We start from the raw sequence: 18,321 nt of genomic DNA, 5'->3' as shown, positions 1-18,321 counted from the left end.
CACTTCCATACATCACTACTGGGAAAACCAGAGCTTTAAACCATACGGACCTTTGTCGGCAAGGTGGGTGTCTCTGCTGCAGTCTGGCTATAAATGCAACCCACGGGTGCTTAGAAGTCTCCCGTTTCCACGCCGCTCCGCGGGAAACGAAAACCTCGCGGCAGAGAGACCAGATGCTTGATTGCACATCCGCCAAAAACAGGGAGGGGGAAACCGAGGCAGGAATAGAGGAATCGAGGCAGCGCCAGTAGGTACTTTCTGGGAAAGATTTAATTCTCTCCCGGGCCTGGCAGTAATGGATTCTCCCTCCTTAATGCACCAATGGGCAGGGTTGGCTCCTGAGGAAAGAGCCAGCCTCCAATTCACTTGCGCTCGTTAATGTTCAATTTAGTGGCACTTTAACGCTCGGGGTATGAAAAACGATCAGGGCCGAATCAGCAGGCTTCCCCCCCCGCCCCACCCTTCCTTCTCCGCAGCCCCCACAGCTTCCTCTCCCAAAGACCTCTCCCCTTTCCTGCAGGGAATATATATATATATATATTTATTGACAGCCTGCTTCTGCACGCAGAAATCGCTCTCCCGCCTTCGCCCGAAAGGCAAGAGCGATTAACCAGAGTTTGGCTTCTTTGCAAAACCACGACAACGTGTTTCATTGCACGCCCCCCTCAAATAAATAAATAAATAAATAAATAAATAAAAATAATAATAATAATAATTACGTAAAGGTAAAGGGACCCCTGACCATAGAGCCTAGGACTTGCTGATCAGAAGGTCGGCGGTTCGAATCCCTGCAATGGCGGGGTGAGCTCCCGTTGCACACCGGCGCAAGTAGATAAATAGGTACCGCTCCGGCGGGAAGGTAAACGGCGTTTCCGTGCACTGCCCTGGTTTGCCAGAAGCAGCTTAGTCATGCTGGCCACATGACCCGGAAGCTGTACGCCGGGCCAATAAAGCGAGATGAGCGCCGCAACCCCAGAGTCGTCCGCGACTGGACCTAATGGTCAGGGGTCCCTTTACCTTAGGATGTATGTATGCTTGTTTTTATTTGGGGGGGGGATTAATTTTAAAAAATGGGGGGGGGGAAGTTTGTGGGTTGGAGGTGAGCAAGAAGGATCCGTTGGCACGGCCAAGGCGATAACTCCAAAAGCGGGCATCCCCGCAAAAGCCCAGCTCCTATTTGTCACGCAGGGGCTGTCAAGAGTCTTAGAGTTACGAGCCCTTGTTAAAAGGTGAGGGTTTGGGGGGAGAGCGAGAAGGAGGGGGAAACCCCCCCCCAAGGAGTGCAGACAGGCTGTTGGCAGCCGGCCAGCGGCACCTGAAGTCAACTGTAAATCTTGCCAGAGGAAATGAACAAAGGGGGGCAGCGGTTGTGGGGTGCGGAGAGAGCTGGCAGTAGGAGAATTCCAAGCAGGAGCGAAATTAAAAGGACGAAGCGTTGTGGAGACGACGACGAGTCGGAAAAAAGACCAGATGGAGGTCCTGAGCCATATGGTCCTGAGCCATGCATAGGCTTCTGCCCAGATCGGAGGGGGGGGGGTCTTCCTACACAGAGACACACACCCCACTCTGGGCAGGCACCAAGTGCCAGGTGGTTTCAGGCTGAGGGAGCCGGCATTTGTCCGCAAACAGCTTTGCGGGTCATGTGGCCAGCCGGACTAAACTGCTTCTGGTGCAATGGGACACCATGATGGAAACCAGAACGCACGGAAACGCCGTTTACCTTCCCGCTGCAGTGGTACCTATTTATCTACTTGCGCTGGCGTGCTTTCTATTAGGTTGGCAGGAGCTGGGACAGAGCAACAGGAGCTCACTCCAGGGATTCAAACCACTGACCTTTTGATCGGTAAGCCCAAGAGCACAGGTAGGCAAACTAAGGCCCCGGGGGCCAAATCCAGCCCAATCGCCTTCCAAATCCGGCCCCCGGACGGTCCGGGAATCAGCGTGTTTTTACACGAGTAGAATGTGTCCTCTGATTTAAAATGCATCTCTGGGTTATTTGTGGGGCCTGCCTGGTGTTTTCACATGAGTAATAATAATAATCATAATAATAATACTTTTTATTTATACCCCGCCCTCCCCAGCATCAGGGCCGGGCTCACAAGCAGTAATAAAAACAAGTTGAATGAATACAACTTAAAAACAAAATTAAAATACAACATTAAAATATTTAAACATTAAAATATTAAAATGTGTGGTTTTATTTAAAATGCATCTCTGGGTTATTTGTGGGCCCTGCCTGGTCTTTTCACATGAGTAGAATGTGCCCTTTTATTTAATATGCATCTCTGGGTTATTTGTGGGGCATAGGAACTCGTTCATTTTTTTTTCCCTTTCCAAAATATAGTCTGCCCCCACCCCCAAGGTCTGAGGGACAGTGGACCGGCCCCCTGCTGAAAAATTTGCTGACCCCTGTTTGAGAGCATCGAGGAGACGGGGAGCAGGGTTCGAATCCTAACCCGCTTGGTCCCCCATAGCTGTCAATGTTTCCCTTTTTTAAAGGGAAATTCCCTTATTCCGAATAGGATTCCTCGCAAGAAAAGGGGAAAGTTGACAGCTACGGCTCGGTCCCTTGTGGGCATAGCTGTCAACTGTTCCTTATTTGGTGGGAAAGTCCCTTATCCCAGCACCGTGTCCCGCTGCTGTCCCTTATTGATGATATCCCTTAAATTTCCCGGGTTTCAAAGGAAGCAGCTCCTTTCCCTCCCTCCCTGCCGGCCAGGGAGGAGGGAGGCTCCAACTGGGTTGCTTGGCTGCGTTGCTCACCCAATAAGGAGTCTAAGAACGACTGGGGGGTGGAGCTTGCATGCCTTGTGCTGATCAAATCGGCCGCGTTGCCTGGGGACTCGCCTTTGCTCAGCGCTTCCCAGCGGAGAGGTGACGGTGGTTTTCCTTGCTGCATCCCCTTTGCCGGGTTGCTGCACTGTGGGAACCACCCCTTGAGGCTTCGTTTGGCTGCTGGCTGGGCTTTCTGCCTTTGGCTCGGAGGGGCTCAGAAGTTGAACATACCTGTGCTCTGAAAATTCCTTATTTTGGCTGCTGGTCCCTTATTTCCGAGGCTGCTGGTCCCTTATTTTCAAATTTGTAAGTTGACAGCTATGCTTGTGAGTAGCCTTATGGAGCCAATGGCTGACTCTCTCTCAGGCTGACTCTACATGGCAGGGCTGTTTTTAGGATGAAATTGCAAGGGGGGGCAGAGGTGGGGACGTCACCTGGGGCTCCTTATAGGTGGGCCACGAATGCAACACATTAATGCCTCTGGGAAAGTTCAGAAGAGGCGTGATCAGAGGCAATTGCTGCCTCTGAACGGTGGAGGGAAAACGCAGGCATTGTTTGTAGCCTGCTCCTCCCAGAATTTGCCTAAGCTTGTTTTGCAGCTATTCTAGGCCATCAAAAGCACAGCAAAGAGGGAGCCAGTCTTAACCTCTCTCAGGAAGCGATGCAGCAATCTGGGAGCAGCCACCGAAAAGGCCCTGCTCTCTCGCACAACACTTGCCGCGCTTCTACGGTTGGCAGGCCCGAGAAAACTGTAAACAGCTTTAAAACGCCAGCAGGGGTGGACTTAAAACAAGCAGCCAACTAATAATTTGAACTGAGCGGAAAAGGACAAATAATAAATAGATTTAAATCGGATATGCGGCGATATCGGGCATAAGCAACTACGGAGAGGCAAGGGGAAAGGGTTTGATATTCTTATTTGGTAACTTTAACCGGATGCGTAAATTTGTTTGGAAAATGAGAGATAAAATAAGGCCGGGCGCCATTATGCTATCCGATTCCCGGGAAAACATGGGCGTACGGCAGCCCTAGGAAACAGAGTAGGTCCCACAGCCCTTCCTTGAATATTGATCGATTGCCATCGTTCGTTACATTTGTATATCCCCTTTCAAGCGTCCTCAAGGTTGTGAGGCTCGGAAGCAGACGCCTGAAATTGCTATTCTCAGCAAGGCTCGTTGCTGTCTAGATTGGAGGATCTTGGGGGCAGAGACCCTGCGTGATTTTGCTTCCCCCTACACACGGAGGCTGATCGCCGGAGAATGGATGCTTTTGAATTCTGGTGCTGGAGGAGACTCTTGAGAGTCCCATGGACTGCAAGAAGATCCAACCTCTCCATTCTGAAGGAAATCAGCCCTGAGTGCTCCCTGGAAGGACAGATCCTGAAGCTGAGGCTCCAAGACTTTGGCCACCTCATGAGAAGAGAAGACTCCCTGGAAAAGACCCTGATGTTGGGAAAGATGGAGGGCGCAAGGAGAAGGGGAAGATGGAGGACGAGATGGTGGGACAGTGTTCTCAAAGCTACCAGCATGAGTTTGACCCAACTGCAGGAGGCGCTGGAAGACAGGAGGGCCTGGCGTGCTCTGGTCCAGGGGGTCACGAAGAGGCGGACACAACTAAGTGACTAAACAACAACAACACATGGAGGGGCCTTGTCAGATCAGAGCCAAACACATACATACACAAACACATCTATAAATAAACACATATATAAATAAATGTACCTGTTTGTGCATTTCGATGTTCAAACCGTAGGACATTTCGTAGTACTGCAAAACAAAGATTTTTATTTTATTTTTCTGAAGCAAGAGAACAGATCCTGTGCATATAAGAGTGTGGTAAGTCACGGCTTAAAGTTAAAGGTAAAGGGACCCCTGACCATTAGGTCCAGTCGTGGCCGATTCTGGGGTTGCGGCGCTCATCTTGCTTTATTGGCCGAGGGAGCCGGCGTACAGCTTCCGGGTCATGTGGCCAGCAGGACTAAGCCGCTTCTGGCGAACCAGAGCAGCACACGGAAACGCCGTTTACCTTCCTCCGGAGTGGTACCTATTTATCTACTTGCACTTTCATGTGCTTTCGAACTGCTAGGTTGGCAGGAGCAGGGAACGAGCAACGGGAGCTCACCCCGTCACGGGGATTCGAACCGCCGACCTTCTGATCGGCAAGTCCTAGGCTCTGTGGTTTAACCCACAGCGCCACCCATGTCACGGCTTAGGTGGACCCTCTTTACACTATCATCCAAGCCTTCCCCACCCCGCCCCCAAAACCCCACATTTGCCCCAGTACGGCGCTTACCATGACATAATGCCTCTGGATTTCTGTTTTTTCCGTGGCAAGTTTCTCACATTCCAGTTTCAAGCTGCAAAGAGAAGGGAACGGACATGGGAAGATCAAAAATTATATCAAAAATTACTGATCTGGTTATACCAGGGGTCAGCAACCTAAGGGCCATGGGCCAGAAGTGGCCACAGAGGCCGTTTAACCAGCCCACAAACAGCCCACAAACTAAGCCACCTACTCAGCGAGTCTCCGTGTGCTGCGCTAACCCGGGGCAGCGCGGTGCGGACTCTCTTCCGTGGCTTCAGAAATCGCTTCTGCGCATGGCCAGACACCAGAAATCGCGTCTGCACATGTCTGCAGTGCCGGAAATCGCTTCTGCGCATGCCCAGATGGCGGGAATTGCATCTGCGCATGCCCAGGCGCCAGAAATCGCTTCTGTGCATGTCCGCGGTGCCGGAAATCGCTTCTGCACAGGTGCAAATTTCAGCGTCTGGCCATGCGCAGACACTATTTCTAGCGTCACGCTGCGCCAGCCCGGCCCGTGGAGTATCCGACCCCTTGCCGACCCCTGGGTTATACTATTAGAATACATAGGCAGGTCATTATGAACCCCAGTAAAGGTAAAGGGACCGCTGACCATTAGGTCCAGTCGTGACCGACTCTGGGGTTGCGGCGCTCATCTCACTTTATTGGCCGAGGGAGCCGGCGTACAGCTTCCGGGTCATGTGGCCAGCAGGACTAAGCCGCCTCTGGCGAACCAGAGCAGCGCACGGAAACGCTGTTTACCTTCCCGCTGGAGCGGTACCTATTTATCTACTTGCACTTTGAGATGCTTTCGAACTGCTAGGTTGGCAGGAGCAGGGACCAAGCAATGGGAGCTCCGTCATTGCGGGGATTCGAACCGCCGACCTTCTGATCGGCAAGCCCTAGGCTCTGTGGTTTAACCCACAGCGCCACCCACGCCCCACTGAGTATGAACCCCACCCACCCCAAAAAAGAGCCTGGCCGTTTTACCTGTGGTACTGGTTTTGCAAGAACTGGAATTCCTCCTTGATCCGGTCCAAGATCTCCGGGTAAGTCAGCTTCAAGGACTGTTGGGCCGTCGAGACGACACTGGTCGCGGCAGCAGTGACCACGGGTGCTGCCTGCAGGTGACCCTGGGAGAGACAGGTAGTGAAAAGGCCAATCACCACCGACGTCGGACCGTAAGGAAACAGGAGCTTGCCGGGTCTTCGGAGTGCTCACATTGCATCGGAGATAGAGGGCCCCCCAGAGGACATCCATACCAACCCCACCACAACAAGCGGTCGCCCAACCTCAGAGAGAGATTGGCACACCCTGATTCCCAGGTTGTCAAAAAAGGTTATTTATGTATGCTGCTACTGCGCCCCCGTGTTTCGTGAGCCCCCCAAAAAGTAAAACGAGCTAAAGAATGGCAACTTAAGTTGACGGAATATGCACAACTCGCAGACTTAACATACAGAATAAGAGAACAAGGAGAATATACCTTTAGAGAAGACAGGATAACGTTTATTTAATATATGGAAAATAATCGTGTACAGCTGAAAACGCTGGAAGCCTTAAGATAAATTCAACAGTGTAAATAAGTTTTGATGGATGCAATGATGGAATACTTGAATGGTATAAAAAGGTAAAGGGACCCCTGACCGTTAGGTCCAGTCGTGGCCGACTCTGGAGTTGCAGCGCTCATCTTGCTTTATTGGCCGAGGGAGCCGGCGTACAGCTTCCGGGTCATGTGGCCAGCAGGACTAGGCCCCTTCTGGCGAACCAGAGCAGCGCACGGAGACGCCGTTTACCTTCCCGCCGGAATGGTACCTATTTATCTACTTCCACTTTGACGTGCTTTCAAACTGCTAGGTTGGCAGGAGCAGGGACCGAGCAACGGGAGCTCACCCCGTCATTGCGGGGATTCGAACCGCTGACCTTCTGATCGGCAAGTCCTAGGTGCTGCGGCTTCTGAAAATGGTTCAAAAACCGGAACACTCATTTCCAGGTTTTGATTGTTCGGGAACCGATTTCTTCGGGAGCCAATGCATTTGAGTTCCAAGGTACAACTGTACGGTAGTCCCAGGTAACATTTTGTTGCCTGATAACCTAGAGCTAAAAATCACAGCGACCTGGGACCTAGCTCTACCTGATGAGCTACGGCCTGGCCGCTTCAGCCTGCTGGGCAGGGAAAGAGAGAAAGGGAGGTTGCAGAAACCTTGGGATGCGGCCCCCGCCAGATTTAACTCCCCTGGGAAGATGGCCCTCTTTACTTACAGGGAGAAGGCTGATCGCTAGATTGATATAAACCATTCTGTGGTTTTATTGCAAAACAATTAAGGAAACGTGCTGTTTGCAGCTTAAAGTAGTTTTGCTTATAGATCAAAGTATTTATCTAAACCAACAACTCCTTTATATATTTATATATACATATATGTAACGATATGGATATTGATATCAATATCAACAGCAGCGTACATCAAAATAAAATAAAAAATCATAAAGCACAGAACCAGTGAGCGACACTTGTTTATTTTTATCTTTTGGCGAGGCCAGAAATATATAGACAGATCTCTTTTCGCTCTGTTGTTTTATTACAAAAAAAAAAAAGGATATCCCTGGTTTGATCAAAAGCAGGAGAGTGTACTATCCAAAAAAAGGCCTTTGCAAAACTTCTCACCACATACACACACAAAAACAGTTAACTGCCCAAGTTTGCAGCATGTGAAATTTGTGGGTGGATAGCATTTTGAAAGGCGAAAATCAGTTCCAAACGGACTATATTTAAGACGGTTTGGCGGCCTGCTCCCTTTCCAAAGAATTAGGAAACAGACATTTTCCACGGGACCTTTAAATCGGGGATAGACTCACCGGTGGTCGGTTTTGAGGGAACATCCTTCGAGCAAAACCATAGGAATGTTGTTTCTGCAATTTCACTCTCGATCCTGTTTTTCCGCAACGAACCAAACCCTGGTCACCTGTTGGGAAGCAAATTGTGAACTGGGAACCGATGGGCTGCACCTGGTCAAGCCTTACTCAAGAGTAAAAAAGGTAAAGGGACCCCTGACCATTAGGTCCAGTCGTGGCCAACTCTGGGGTTGCGGCGCTCATCTCGCTTTACTGGCCGAGGGAGCCGGCGTACAGCTTCCGGGTCATGTGGCCAGCAGGACTAAGCCACTTCTGGCGGACCAGAGCAGCACACGGAAATGCTGTTTACCTTCCCACCAGAGCGGTACCTATTTATCTACTTGCGCTTTGACGTGCTTTCGAACTGCTAGGTTGGCAGGAGCAGGGACCGAGCAACGGGAGCTCACTCCGTCATTGCGGGGATTCGAACCGCCGACCTTCTGATCAGCAAGCCCTAGGCTCTGTGGTTTAACCCACAGCGCCACCCGTATCCCTTACTCAAGAGTAGACCCGCTGAAATCCATGTTTGGCTTAGGCCGCCACCTGCAATGCGCGTTTGTAGCCGGATAGTCCCACTTTAAGCAACCCTCCCCAAAAAATTTAAAATCCTGGAAACCGTAGTTTGCTCAGGGTGCTGAGAGTTGTTAGGAGACACCCCCCTATTCCTCCTCATAGCACTACAGTTCCCAAAGCACTTTAATAGTCCGTCCCTCTTCCCAGCTAACGGGGAACTTACCTGGTCACCTATGGCGAACAAGAATGGACCGCAAGCGATCACACAGTACAGCTGTTTTTTGTGTTTTTTTGTTGTTGTGAAATTGCAGGTGCAAAGGGAGAAATTATAATTAAAAAGTAGAAATTACCACTGCCATTAGCTGGTAGTGATTAAATCAGGCTAGGAACTTTGGGAGATGTGTAGACTCAGCACTAAGGCCCGGGGGCTGGATCCGCCCCAATCGCCTTCTAAATCTGGCCTGCGGACGGTCCGGGAATCAGCGTGTTTTTACATGAGTCAAACGTGTCCTTTGATTTAAAATGCATCTCTGGGTTATTTGTGGGGCCTGCCTGGTGTTTTTACATGAGTAGAATATGTGCTTTTATTTAAAATGCATCTCTGGGTTATTTTGTGGGGCATAGGAATTCGTTCATTATTATTTTTTTCCAAAATATAGTCCGGCCACCCACAAGGTCTGAGGGACAGTGGACCGGCCCCCTGCTGAAAAAGTTTGCTGACCCCTGGTGCAGAGCATGTTTCACCCAGAAGTCCCGGTTTGTCACGGGGGGGCGTTTACGCTCAAGTTGCGCATAGACAGAATCGCAGCCTTAATTACCACTTTATATAAGAGCGTGTCAAACACACTGCCTTGCTCTTCTCCTACAAGCGCCACCCTTGCGGGGTAAGGTAAAGGTAAAGGGACCCCTGACCATTAGGTCCAGTTGTGGCCGACTCTGGGGTTGTGGCGCTCATCTCACTTTACTGGCCGAGGGAGCCGGCGTACAGCTTCCGGGTCATGTGGCCAGCAGGACTAAGCCACTTCTGGCGAACCAGAGCAGCACACGGAAACGCCATTTACCTTCCCGCCAGAGTGGTACCTATTTATCTACTTGCGCTTTGGAAGTACTTTTGAACTGCTAGGTTGGCAGGGGCAGGGACCGAGCAACGGGAGCTCACCCCGTCGCGGGGGTTCGAACCGCCAACCTTCTGATCGGCAAGTCCTAGGCTCTGTGTTTTAACCCACAGCGCCACCCGCGTAGGCCGGCATTATTAACCCCACACTGAGCGAATGCACCTTGCAAGGTGCCCTAATTTCTCCTCCTGTCCATGTGGGGTTTTTTTCCTGCAGAAAGGGGGGGTGGGGTGGGGCTGAATCAGGGCTTCAATCCCTTAATTTTTTCTCTCCATGCATAAAAAAACCCCCACACTTCAGTTAAAATATTTTAATACGACAAGAGCGCCTCTGGGCATGTAAAGTGTATAATTTCTCACGCCTGCGGGGGCCAGATCATCAGAGGCAGACATCATGCAGATTAAATTGGGCATTTGAGGAGGGGTCTTATTTTGGGACAGGTGGCAGACCTCCACCCCAAATCCTGCAGTTTTATTGTTCCCTTCAGCGGCGCCAACAGAAACCCACCAAATCGCAGAATCGAAGCATGCCAATTCCACTTGCTTTGGTTATCGTGTGGTGCTGATGTTGCCAAGGTTGTGGGACAGAAGTACGGTTTTGGGGGGACAGGGGGCGGGCTGGTGTGGGGGACTCCCTGGTCCTGAATGGGGTAACTGTGCCCCTGAAGGACCAGGTGCGCAGTCTGGGAGTCATTCTGGACTCACAGCTGTCCATGGAGGCGCAGGTCTATTCTGTGTCCAGGGCAGCTGTCTACCAGCTCCATCTGGTACGCAGGATGAGACCCTACCTGCCTGCAGACTGTCTCACCAGAGTGGTGCATGCTCTAGTTATCTCCCGCTTGGACTACTGCCATGCGCTCTACGTGGGGCTGCCTTTGAAGGTGACCCGGAAACTACAACTAATCCAGAATGTGGCAGCCAGACTGGTGACTGGGAACGGCTGCCAAGACCACATAATACCGGTCTTGAAAGACCTACACTGACTCCTAGGATGTTTCCGAGCACAATTCAAAGTGTTGGCACTGACCTTTGAAGCCCTAAAACCCCTTGGTCCAGTAGACCTGAAGGAGCGTCTCCACCCCCATCGTTCTGCCTGGACGCTGAGGTCCAGCACCGAGGGCCTTCTGGCAGTTCCCTCCCTGCGAGAAGCCAAGTTACAGGGAACCAGGCAGAGGGCCTTCTCAGTAGTGGCACCCGCCCTGTGGAATGCCCTCCCACCAGATGTCAAAGAGATAAACAACTACCTGACATTCAGAAGACATCTTAAGGCAGCCCTGTTCAGGGAAGTTTTTAGTGTGTGACATTTTAGTGTATTTTTGGTCTCTGTGGAAGCTGCCCAGAGTGGCTGGGGAAACCCAGCCAGATGGGCGGGGTACAAATAAATTATTAATTAATTAATTAATTAATTATACCCCTCCCACTCTGGGCGGCTCCCAACATTATCCAGTTTCAAACCATGGGCAGCCCACAGAGGGGAAAAATCCCCCTTACTGGTTGTTTTCCCTCTCTTGCCACCAGATGGTATATAAAGGTAGACTGCCCCTGCAGGTGGGTGTTCTACTTAAGAGGGAAATCGTCTCTGCTGGAGCATGCTCAGTGTGGAATATTATTTTCATTACCCCTGCACAGCGGTGCCTGGGGCTGACAGAGAGGAAGAAGCGAGAGTATTTTTGCTGGCGGGCTTTTTTAGCAAAAACCGGGAAAGGTTTGCTTTCTCGACGCAGATAAGAAGTGGCTCTTATGAATGTGTTAAAAGAGGCGTGATTACTGAGAAATGACCTGTGCATTCAGGGGAACTCACTCCCTAGTAAGCTGGGTGCAGGATTGCAGCCAGACCGAAGCCAAAACCACAGAGTAAGCGTTTGAATTCTTGGGTTGTTTTTTTTTTGGGGGGGGGGGGAATTCAAACTCAGGACTGGCAGCTCGGCTGGAAGAGGACTGCCTCAGACAAAGGACTCAGGATGCCAAGAATCGGGTCCTTGGTCCATATAGCACAATATTGCCTATTCTGGCTTGCAGGGCCGCAGCAAAGAATTGAATCTGGGAGCTCCTGTCTCCAAAGTACTGAAGCCACAGTCCTTCTCCTAAACATCAAGTAAGATTCCAGTCCTCATTGTTAAAAAAGAGAGACCAATGTAATATAAAAACACAACAAACATTAAAAACTTCCCTAAACAGGGCTGCCTTCAGATGTCTTCTAAAAGTCTGGTAGTTGTTTACTTACTTGACATCTGGAGGGAGGGCGTTCCACAAGGCGGGCGCCACCACCGAGAAGGCCCTCTGCCTGGTTCCCTGTAACCTCGCTTCTCGCAGGGAGGGAACGGCCAGAAGGCCCTCGGAGCTGGACCTCAGTGTCCAGGCAGAACGATGGAGGTGGAGATGCTCCTTCAGGGATACTGGGCCGTTTAGGGCTTTAAAGGTCAGCACCAACACTTTGAATTGTGCTCGCAAACATATTGGGAGCCAGTGTAGGTCTTTCGGGACTGGTGTTATATGGTCTTGGCGGTCGCTCCCGGTCCTCAGTCTAGCTGCCGCATTCTGGATTAGTTGTGGTTTCCGGGTCACCTTCAAAGGTAGCCCCACGTAGAGCGCGTTGCAGTAGTCCAAGCGGGAGATAACCAGAGCATGCACCACTCTGGCCAGACAGTCTACGGGCAGGGAGGGTCTCATCCTGCGTACCAGATGGAGCTGGGAGACAGCCACCCTGGACACAGAATTGCAACCTCACCGGACCCTGCTTGGCTTTGCAAGGAGTGGGGATTGCGGGGAAAGACTGTAAAATGAAAGGTGGATGAGGCCCTGTATTGGAGAAATGGGGCACCCAGAGAGGAAGGGATGTTTTGGGGCACTGGATTTTGTTGTCGATCCCATACAACTTAGATGAGCATACCTGGACATCTTCGAACCCACTTGGGATTTTGGGGGGAACTTGTGGTCAGGCAAAGACTTGGGGGCCCCTCTGTAAAGAAACCCCATTACATTCCCAACCAACCAGTGGTGTTGTCTGGTGCCCAGTTGGGACAATCCCACTGGCCCTAATGTACATCCAGATATAAGGTAAAGGGACCCCTGACCATTAGGTCCAGTCGCGGACGACTCTGGGGTTGCGGCGCTCATCTCGCTTTATTGGCCGAGGGAGCCGGCGTACAGCTTCCGGGTCATGTGGCCAGCAGGACTAAGCCGCTTCTGGCGAACCAGAGCAGCGCACGGAAACGCCGTTGACCTTCCCGCCAGAGTGGTACCTATTTATCTACTTGCACTTTGACGTACTTTCAAACTGCTAGGTTGGCAGGAGCAGGAACCGAGCAACGGGAGCTCACCCTGTCATCGCGGGGATTCGAACCACCGACCTTCTGATCGGCAAGTCCTAGGCTCCGTGGTTTAACCCACAGGGCCACCCGCGTCCCAGATATATACACCCCCAATAGCCACCCAGATTTGCACGTTTGCTGTGTTTTTTATTCCCAATAAGTTTTTTTTTCCGGATGGAGGCAGGAATATGCAGAATTCTGTCCCTTACAGGGAATCGAACCCACAACCTTGGCGTTTATCAGCACCGAGCTCTGACCGACTGAGCTATCTTTCCTTGAGGTTCACGCACTAAATGAATCTTGGGGGGGGGGGGCCCTTCCCACTGGAAAATAGTATCAGATCTCCAAGCAGGGAAAATGCCCTTTTTGACACGCTCTAACAGCGTGGGGGATAGGAATGCACTTTGCACATGCTCAAGGTCAAGCAATGGGAATGCACTTTGCGCGTGCTCAAGGGCAAGTGATGGGAATGCACTTTGCACATGCTCAAGGGCAGCCTCTTAATTCCTTCGGCTTGGGAGGGGGCAGCAAGGAGGTTAAGCAAAAGTTTAAAACCCTGGGTAGCAGTTGGCAGTGGTTGGTTTGGGGGGGTGGCTCCCAAGAAAAAATGAGCGCCCCCCCCCACAACTAGGTGGTCTTCATCCTCAGGGAAATACAGGTGAGTTGGCAGGTGTGGGGGCAGAGAAGGGGGGAAAATCAAATAGACGCAAATGGGTATTTTTTTTGGGGGGGGGAGGCAGAAACCAGCATAAAGCCCTAGGAAAGAACAATTAGACCACAACTAGGGAGAAAACTTCTCCCCCCCTCAACAACCCCCCCCAATGCTCTGCTTAAAGTAAACCCCCGCCATCAAGTTCTCCCCACCTCACCAAATTCTCTTTTTAACTCCCCAAGAAACTCTCATTAGCCCCCCCCAATTAAAAAAAAAATAGATCCCATTTCCTCCTCTGGCGGCTTGCAGTCCTCCCTCTCACCGCGCCCCCCACCCTCGCCCCCCCCAAAAAAAACCACCCGCCCCCCCCCCGTCCTCATTGATAATCTCCCAGGCCGAACAAAAGGGTCTCCTTTTACTAGCAGGTAGGAAGAGAGAGGGGGGAATCAGACATGAGGAAAAGGCCCCTCCTGCCTTCTGCCTCTCGGCTAACGCCCCCCCCATCAAACCTCAGCGCCCCCCCCCCCATAAAGGCACTCACCAAACCACTGCACGCCAGGATCGGGCCCTCCAGGAGCCTAGGGAGGTGGGTGGGTGGGTGGGACGCAGGCCCGTTGCCTCGAATGGGTGTGAGACCCCCCCCTCTCCCTCTCTCTCTTCCTCTCTCTCTTCCTCCCCCCCCCCCGCCACCCCCCCACACAGCAGCCTTGCGGGGGAGGGCGATCAATGAACGAGCGCCAAGCTCCACGTGGGGTCTGGCTGCTTCTCTTTCGCTACAGTCCGGCGCGCCGCAGCCAATCGGAAGGCAAGGAGGGGGGGAAAACGTTCGGTCCCCACGTGGGGTGGGGAGAGGGGTGCTTCCGATTGGTCCGAGGCGGCCGCCCGTAGAAAATGTGTCAATCTGGAAGGACGCGGTGTAGCCAAGAGGCGGGGGAGGAGGGGGGAGCGTGGAGAGAGAAAGAGATTTTTTTTGTTAACCCTTTCGGAGGACTTGGAGCGGCGGGAGAGGAGAAAATTGGATTAACCCGTAAAAGGCTGGAGGGGGAAAAGGTGGAAATGGGTTTAACCCTTCAAAGGCGGAGATTTTTTCCCTTAGGGGAGAATGAGTTTTAACCCTTAAAAGGGCCAGAGGGCGTCGCTTAACCCTTAAAGGGCTAGTGAGGGAGAATGAGTTTTAACCCGTAAAAGGGCCAGAGGGTGAATGTTTTAACCCTTAAAAGGGCCAGAGGGCGTCGGTTAACCCTTAAAGGGCTAGTGAGGGAGAATGAGTTTTAACCCTTAAAAGGGCCAGAGTGCGTAGCTTAACACTTAAAGGGCTAGTGAGGAAGAATGAGTTTTAACCCTTAAAGGGCTAGTGAGGGAGAATGAGTTTTAACCCTTAAAAGGGCCAGAGGGCGTCGCTTAACCCTTAAAGGGCTAGTGAGGAAGAATGAGTTTTAACCCTTAAAAGGGCCAGAGGGAGAATGAGTTTTAACCCTTAAAAGGGCCAGAGGGCGTCGCTTAACCCTTCAAGGGCTAGTGAGGGAGAATGAGTTTTAACCCTTTAAAAGGGCCAGAGGGTGTCGCTTAACCCTTAAAGGTCTGGAGCAGGAGAAGAGGGGAGAATTGGTTTAACCCTTAAAAGCTTGGACAGAAATGGGGGGGGGGAATTGGTTCAACACAATTGCCTTACCCTTTAAAAAAACGTGGTGTTGTGTTGCTTAACCCTCAAAGGACCTGGGAGGAGGAGGAGGGAGAAAATTAACCCTTAAAAGGGCCAGAGAAGACAGGAGCAGAGGGGTCGCTTAACCCTTCAAGGCCCGGAGGGGGAGGAATTAGTTCAACTATTATTATTATTATTATTATTATTATTATTATTAGAACCTGAGGAGAAGAGGGTGTTGTTTAACCCTTGAAGGCCTGGAGGGGGTGGGTTGATTTTCCTGTGTTTGCAAACTGGGTTAACCCTTGACAGGACAAGAGCGGTACAATTAGTCTTTAAAAAAAACACACCCACCCACCACATATGAAGAAAATTCAGAAGGAATTCGGATTAAGGGCTGAACTGGGCTGAGGTTGGATTAACTCTTCCAGCCCTGGAGCACTGGCAGAATGGTAATGGACTTAGTCCTTTAAAATCTTGCAGTGCTAAGGGGGGGGGGATATCAGTGGGGGGTGGTGGGGAATTGGTTGAACCTTCAAAGGTCTGGATGGGGGGCGGAGGGGGAAAATAATCCTTAAAAGGTCTGGAGAGCAGGGAGAGGAGAGATTAACCTTAACCCTTAAAGGACTGGGAGGGAGGAAAAAGGCTAACCGTCAAAAGGATTACAGCTCTGAAGAAGCGGGAGGGGGGGGCGATGCTGTTAACCCTTTAAAGGAAGTGAACGGAGAGGGAGGGGAGGTTGTCATTGGGCTCCATGATCACGGCAGATGGTGACAGCAGTCACGAAATTAAAAGACGCCTGCTCCTTGGGAGAAAGGCGATGGCAAATCTGGACAGCATCTTAAAAAGCAGAGACATCACCTTGCCAACAAAGGTCCGTATAGTTAAAGCTATGGTTTTCCCAGTAGTGATGTATTTGAATTGTGGTGCTGGAGGAGACTCTTGAGAGTCCCATGGACTGCAAGAAGATCAAACCTCTCCATTCGGAAGGAAATCAGCCCTGAGTGCTCACTGGAAGGACAGATCCTGAAGCTGAGGCTCCAAGACTTTGGCCACCTCATGAGAAGAGAAGACTCCCTGGAAAAGACCCTGATGCTGGGAAAGATGGAGGGCACAAGGAGAAGGGGACGACGGAGGACGAGATGGTGGGACAGTGTTCTCGAAGCTCCCAGCATGAGTTTGACCAAACTGTGGGAGGCAGTGGAAGACAGGAGTGCCTGGTATGCTCTGGTCCAGGGGGTCACGAAGAGGCGGACAGGACTAAACGACTCAACAACAACAACAACAACAATAACAACAACAATAATTTGTCCCATTTCAAGCTGCAACTCCCAGATGCTCTTGAAAGATGTATGCTGTATGCTAATGCAATAAAGGTTTGATTGATTGAAAGATGGCTCTCATCACCCCTGTGACTATTGGGCATGCTGGCTGGAACGGGGTGGGGGAGAGGAGGCTGGTGGGAACTGGAATCCAACAACATCTGAAAGGCCGAAGAGTCAGTGTGTACCTGGTCTAACCCCTTTGGAAAGCCACCAGCATGTTGGACAAGCCATCACCGATTTGTCCAATCTTCTTCCAAAGCTGGTGGCCGTCATTCCTGTGGCAGAGAGTTCCACAGTTCAACTCTGCGCGCATAAAGTTTTCCCTCCTCCCTGTTCTGCTGCCATTCTTTCCAACGACTTCTCTGTCCCGGTCCTCAAACAACTCTGGGGTAAAGCTGCACTCGCAGAGCTCAGGCGGTGCTGGATTTTGGCATCCATGTCGTCAGCCCTTGTGGAAAGATAGCTGCCCAGGTAGGAGAACATTTGAGGACCGGGACCTTGGCAGGCAAACCAAAATGCTTGTTTACATTGTACAGTGGTACCTTGGGTTACAGATGCTTCAGGTTACAGACATCTCAGGTTACAGACTCTGCTAACCCAGAAATAGTACCTCAGGTTAAGAACTTTGCTTCAGGATGAGAACAGAAATCGTGCGGTGGCAGTGGGAGGCCCCATTAGCTAAAATGGTACCTCAAGTTAAGAACAATTTCAGGTTAAGAACGGACCTCCAGAATGAATTACGTTCTTAACCCGAGGTACCACTGTAATGCCAACCTTACTGTATACTTGTGAAACATGGACCACTTATAAACGCCATCTCCAACTCCTTGAAAGATTCCATCAACGGTGTCTCTGAAAATTTTTACACGTCACCTGAAAAGAGAAGCGAACTAATGCCAGTGTACTGGAAGAAGCAACGATCACCAGCAATGATTCTTCAACATCAACTTCGTTGGACTGGTCATGTTGTTTGGATGCCTGATGATCGTCTTCCAAAGCAACTACTCTATTCCCAACTTAAAAATGGAAAGCTGGTGGTCAACAAAAGAGGCTTAAAGACTCTCTCAAGGCAAATCTTTAAAATGTAGTATAAACACCAAAAACTGGGAAACACTGGCCTGCGAGTGCTCCAGCTGGAGAACAGCCTTTACCAAAGGTGTCGTGGGCTTTGAAGACACTCAAACTCGTGCTAAGAGGAAGAAACGCTTGGCAAACCCTCACCGGGATCAACTCCCGCCCAGAAACCAATGTCCCCACTGTGGAAGGACGTGTGGGTCCAGAATTGGCCTCCACAGTCACTTATGGACTCACTTTTAAAACCGTGTTTATGGAAGACAATCTGACCCGGCTATGAGGGATCGCCGAAGAAGAGGAGGAAGAAGAAGAAGCAGAAGAGGAGGAGGAGGAAGAAGAGGAGGAAGAAGAAGAAGAGGAGGAAGAAGAAGAGGAAGAAGAGGAAGAGGAAGAGGAAGAAGCAGAGCTACGAGAGAGAGAGAGAGAGAGAGAGAGAGAGAGAGAGTATGTGTATGTGTGTGTGTGTGTGTGGATAGATATAGAAAGAGAGAGAGAGAGAGAGAGAGAGAGAGAGAGAGTGTGTTTCTTGCAGGGTTTTCTCCCCTGCAATCATACCCCCCCTCCCTCCGACAACATCCCTCCTCGCCACATCTCTGAGAACAGATGTAGGTCACTTCTTGTGTTGTTGTGTGTGGGTTTTTTTTGCATTTGCTCAAAACAGCAGCCCGCCCCTGTCGCCAAACTCCCAGCCCTCTTCCCACCCTCTTTAGAAGTCAGCTATGGCC

At 50.9% G+C, this 18,321-nt stretch overlaps 1 protein-coding gene across 2 annotated transcripts in view; it reads right to left on the bottom strand.

The window, feature by feature from the left end:
* Positions 1–14,346, bottom strand: part of LOC310835580 (transducin-like enhancer protein 1) — a 43,348-nt gene extending 29,002 nt beyond the window's left edge. Inside the window, exons 1-5 of one of the 2 annotated variants that reach the window (XM_083720339.1) lie at positions 14,097–14,346; positions 7,930–8,036; positions 6,067–6,209; positions 5,068–5,131; positions 4,497–4,541 (exon numbers count right to left, since the gene is read on the bottom strand). In XM_083720339.1, coding sequence (XP_083576465.1) covers positions 4,497–4,541; positions 5,068–5,131; positions 6,067–6,209; positions 7,930–7,953 — 276 coding nt within the window. In that variant the 5' untranslated portion in view covers positions 7,954–8,036; positions 14,097–14,346. The remainder of the gene's footprint in view (positions 1–4,496; positions 4,542–5,067; positions 5,132–6,066; positions 6,210–7,929; positions 8,037–14,096) is intronic. The other variant, XM_083720338.1, reaches the window with a different exon arrangement.
* Between the last annotated feature and the right edge of the window lie 3,975 nt (positions 14,347–18,321).

The sequence above is a fragment of the Podarcis gaigeae genome (genome assembly GCF_964106915.1).
Source record: "Podarcis gaigeae genome assembly, chromosome: 18".
Classification (NCBI taxonomy): domain Eukaryota; kingdom Metazoa; phylum Chordata; class Lepidosauria; order Squamata; family Lacertidae; genus Podarcis; species Podarcis gaigeae.
The sequence above is the reverse complement of the archived record's forward strand: the minus strand, read 5'-3'. Positions and strand labels throughout refer to the sequence as shown.